General features: G+C 38.2%; 1 protein-coding gene across 1 annotated transcript in view; it reads left to right on the forward strand.

Moving 5' to 3' along the window:
• ubr2 (ubiquitin protein ligase E3 component n-recognin 2) overlaps window positions 1-2,035 on the forward strand; it is a 51,711-nt gene extending 49,676 nt beyond the window's left edge. Inside the window, exons 36-37 of the mRNA XM_016278608.1 lie at window positions 1,352-1,453; window positions 1,963-2,035. Of these exons, the coding sequence (XP_016134094.1) occupies window positions 1,352-1,453; window positions 1,963-2,035 (175 nt within the window). The remainder of the gene's footprint in view (window positions 1-1,351; window positions 1,454-1,962) is intronic.
• The last annotated feature ends 2,518 nt before the right edge of the window (window positions 2,036-4,553 follow it).

Here is a 4,553-nt window from a genome sequence, read left to right on the forward strand (position 1 = left end):
CATTTCTGTCCTAAATAAATGGCCAAATATTAAAGATTAAGTGGACATTTGAATGAAATGGTGCTTGGTTAATATTAAACGAGTATTGGATCGCATAGCAATGTGTAAAAAGAATCATCAGGCCGTTGGCGCTATTTTTTATAATACATTATGTATTTTAACAGTTTTGTTCAATAAAACCATATGATTTCTTGCTTTTGATACTTTATTTGAACTTTTTATTATTGCATTGCATTGCTATTATATATGTGTATTAAGCCTATAATACTGAACTTTGATTTCAGTGATTTGGACTATGAGATGGACACTTGCTGCTTGCACTTTATGTTGCACTTTACTTTTTTTACTTTTGGATTTCATTTGGTTTAATGACATATAGTTTAATAAAATATTCTTAAGTAAGTGTTGTGTTTTTTTGTGGGAAATTACTGGCAGCCCTAGTCAATAGACAAATATGCAACAAAGAAGTTGCAGTATAGAATTAATTGTTGGCTTTCACTGTGAGGTTGAGTTCCCAACTGAGGAGCATAAATCGTGTGTGTGTGTGAGGAACCACTCAGAGGCATTTTGACATCTTTCTGTGTGCGTTTGACCATTTAAGCACGCATCCGAAGCACATGCGGAGCACACGCACAGAAAGCATCCTGTCAGTAGCAGATTCTCTTTCGCGACTTATTGCACTTTACTATTTCTTTTTAATATCAGCCGCATATTTACTTTCTCATTCATCCATGTTTCTTTATTAATAACTTAAAACAGTCCTGCCCACTGAAAGCTCTGCGGATTATCGTACAGACATAAATACTACACATTTACACCACATAGAGTACAAGGTCTCTGCGGCAAAAGTGAAAGTACCCGGTGAAATGTTTTGAAACGTCTCGTGGCACAGCACAGTACCAGTTTAAGGATGTTCAAACTAATCCTTTTTTTTTATATACTTTTAAAATTTTCGCTGCCGTTCTAAAAATAGTTTTCCCATTACCACAAACAAGCTACATAGCTGCTTGAATCTAAGTGCAGGAACTCTAGATTTCCATAGAAATGTAAGTGGTTTGCTGTCGTGACACTCGCGAACAGCACTGAACACGCACTTTGTAACAAAACAATTAAATAATTGTTTTATTAAAGTAAATCCTACACCGATTATTTTCAATGCAGGCTTTATTTATTGAACATTGGTCATATCGCTGTTGCTGCTATTTCATAAATGCAGTACAGTGGTGTTAACTTCAGACACTTCACTTTGTCATGCCCTTTAACCATAGTCAAATCACTGTAACTCAACCTTATGGCTTTTTGCATTGTATTTGTCAGAAGGGTTTCATTTGTATGTGTTTATTTCTGTCAGGGTGCGGGAAAGTCAGGTCCTGTTCCTGGCTGGCAAATCTAAGGGCTGTTTTTATGCTCCCCCATACCTGGACGACTATGGGGAAACAGACCAAGGGCTAAGGTACGTCGCTATTTGTGACCCTGGACCACAAAACCCAATCTTAAGTCGCTGGGGTATATTTGTAGCAATAGCCAAAAAAAACAACATTGTATGGGTCAAAATGATCGATTTTTCTTTTATGCCAAAAATCATTAGGATATTAAGTAAAGATCATGTTCCATGAAGATATTGTGTAAATTTCCTACAGTGAATGTATCAAAACTTAATTTTTGATTAGTAATATGCATTGCTAAGAACTTCATTTGGACCACTTTAAAGGCGGTCCAAATGAGTCAGATTCCAGATTTTCAAATAGTTATATCTCAGCCAAAATATTGTCCTATGATACAAACCATACATCAATGGAAAGCTTATTTATTCAGCTGTCATATGATGTATAAGTCTCAATAAAAAAAAATTGACCCTTATGACCCTTATTTTGTGGTCCAGGGACACATTTCTGATATTTGACGCGCATGATTATTTCTGACAGATGTGTGAGATCAAGGGATGCGTTTTGTCTCTTTTAGAAGGGGAAACCCATTACACTTGTGCCAAGAGCGCTACAGGAAGGTCCAGAAGCTGTGGCGCGTCGTGTCGTAGTGCCTCCTCTAGCCGGTGCGGGTCCTCCGGTTACAGACTTTGGTGGGCATCGACTGGCAGCACCTGTGAAGTCGCGTCATGCTTTCTCACACCTACGCCCACCCTTAATGCATAAGGGGACCCGCACAGCAGAGCTAGAGGTTGCCAAGGTGACACCAAGGCCTCTTGCTCTTCCTCCACCCCTTTTTCCATTTTTCTGACAGTGGATGAATGCATGACTTTTTCTTTTTGTTTTTCAGTGGAAGATTTTCTCTTCCTGTTTTCTTTTAAATATGATAGAAATGCATATTTAAAAAGATATATAGCCAAGGTATTGAACCTCAACAATATGGTTTCCTTCTCAACACAGATATTCTTCATAGGAATGCTATTTAATTTCTTCTCCAAGTACTATTAAATTATTTTCAAGGTATTTTGCTTAAATAAATAGGTTTCGCAAGACAGCTCTCTTATCGCTTGGGAATTGACCGGTGGTGCTGCCCTTCAAGTAAGCACAAATGTCCCAAAACGGCCACGCAGGGATAGCGCCACCTGTAGGATACACAGCATCCTCTCTGCCCCCGTCATTTCAAATGCTGCAATACATTTGTTAAGGCCACCTAATTAACGTGCTCATGTTCATACAATACAAGCCAATGTGGGGAAGATCCGGGAGCACATGAATATGTCCTTGAATGCCTGGTTTCTGTATGTTTGGGTCGTGTATATGTTTGTGCGAGTGAGTTTTTATGTACAGGTGTTTAGTTGGTATGTTTCTAATATGATGGATTTCTAAGGTGGTCCATTTTTACGACCGTGTGTTTCTCGTTCTTTTGTGATGCGTATTATTTATGTTTCTCGCGGCTGTGCGACCTTGCTCTATGGAATCATGCTTTCCTTGAACTGAACATGAATTCCACTCTCAAACATGATTTTGATGTGTGTGCCGTGTGTTGTGAATTTGGACATTTTGTTTCTTGTACTGCTGGACATTTTCTCAGCAGTAATGGATGCAGAATTGCATATCCTTAATTCAGTTTCAACTTTAGTCTGCTTTAGACTGTTGGGGTTTTTTTTCTTTATAGTGGCCTTGGCTTGGGACTTTAGTCCATATCAAAGGAGTTGTATTTGTCAGCGACACAGAAACTCATTAAAACACCGTTGCTTCTTTCAGATACAAATTGTCATGTCTCGCGTGGTTCAGATGACAAGCCTGTTTCTAATGCGGTGAGCATATTTCCTGAGACATTTCCAGTGGCTGCAGCAGTGTTATTACATCACAAACTGACTTGTTAATATGTGAATTCCTGTATAAATGGGTACATTGTACTATATTGTAAAACATTAATGAAATAAAAAAAGAAGAAAAGACTGTTGTGTTTTGAAGTAATGCATAAAATGTACTGATGAATGGGCTGATTACTCAACAGTGTTTTTAAGTTTGTGCTGTAAAGTAACTGTTCTGTATGTTCCAGAGCAGGTAGGCTTAGTGGCCTCGTGTACAGTCATGGCCAAAAGTTTTGGCAGTGACACAAATTTTGTGTTCTGCAAAGTTTGCTGCTTGACCGGTTGTGGTGTTCATTCATATTGTTTCTAGATTATTGTGTAGAGTGATCAGATGCATTTCAAATAATTGCTAAAAACTTCATTGGCAGAAAAAAATGGTATATATATATATATATATATATATATATACAGGTGCATCTCAAATTAGAATGTCGTGGAAAAGTTCATTTATTTCCATGGTGTTGGTGTGCTTGACTGGTCAGCAAACTCACCAGACCTGAATTGTATTGTCAAGAGGAAAATGAGAAACAAGAGACCAAAAAATGCAGATGAGCTGAAGGCCACTGTCAAATAAACATGGGCTTCCATACCACCTCAGCAGTGCCACAAACTGATCACCTCCATGCCACGCCGAATTGAGGCAGTAATTAAAGCAAAAGGAGCCCCTACCAAGTATTGAGTACATGTACAGTAAATGAACATACTTTCCAGAAGGCCAACAATTCACTAAAAATGTTTTTTTATTGGTCTTACGAAGTATTCTAATTTGTTGAGATAGTGAATTGGTGGGTTTTTGTTAAATGTGAGGCAAAATCATCACAATTAAAAGAACCAAAGACTTAAACTACTTCAGTCTGTGTGCATTGAATTTATTTAATACACGAGTTTCGCAATTTGAGTTGAATTACTGAAATAAATGAACTTTTTTACACAACATTCTAATTTATTGAGATGCACCTGTATATATATATATACATTGTAGCATATTCGTTAGGCCGAGTTCACGCTGCACGATTTTAGCCAGATTTTTCACTCGCCCGACAGATTTTGCGAAATCGCCAACAAATGCCCGAAATCGGAGGCAAATCGGTGCTCGTTCACGAGAGTGACAATCACACAGTATGAATTATCAAAGACGCGATCTGAGGGAATCGCCGACACGTTGCTGACGCCCGCAAAATATTTGGCATGCTAAATATCTGGAGCTGTCGGCGATTCACAATCACTCTGTGTGCAATGATTTCTGACTGAA

Source organism: Sinocyclocheilus grahami, unplaced genomic scaffold (genome assembly GCF_001515645.1).
Source record: "Sinocyclocheilus grahami isolate Dianchi unplaced genomic scaffold, SAMN03320097.WGS_v1.1 scaffold123.1, whole genome shotgun sequence".
Taxonomy (NCBI): Eukaryota; Metazoa; Chordata; class Actinopteri; order Cypriniformes; family Cyprinidae; genus Sinocyclocheilus; species Sinocyclocheilus grahami.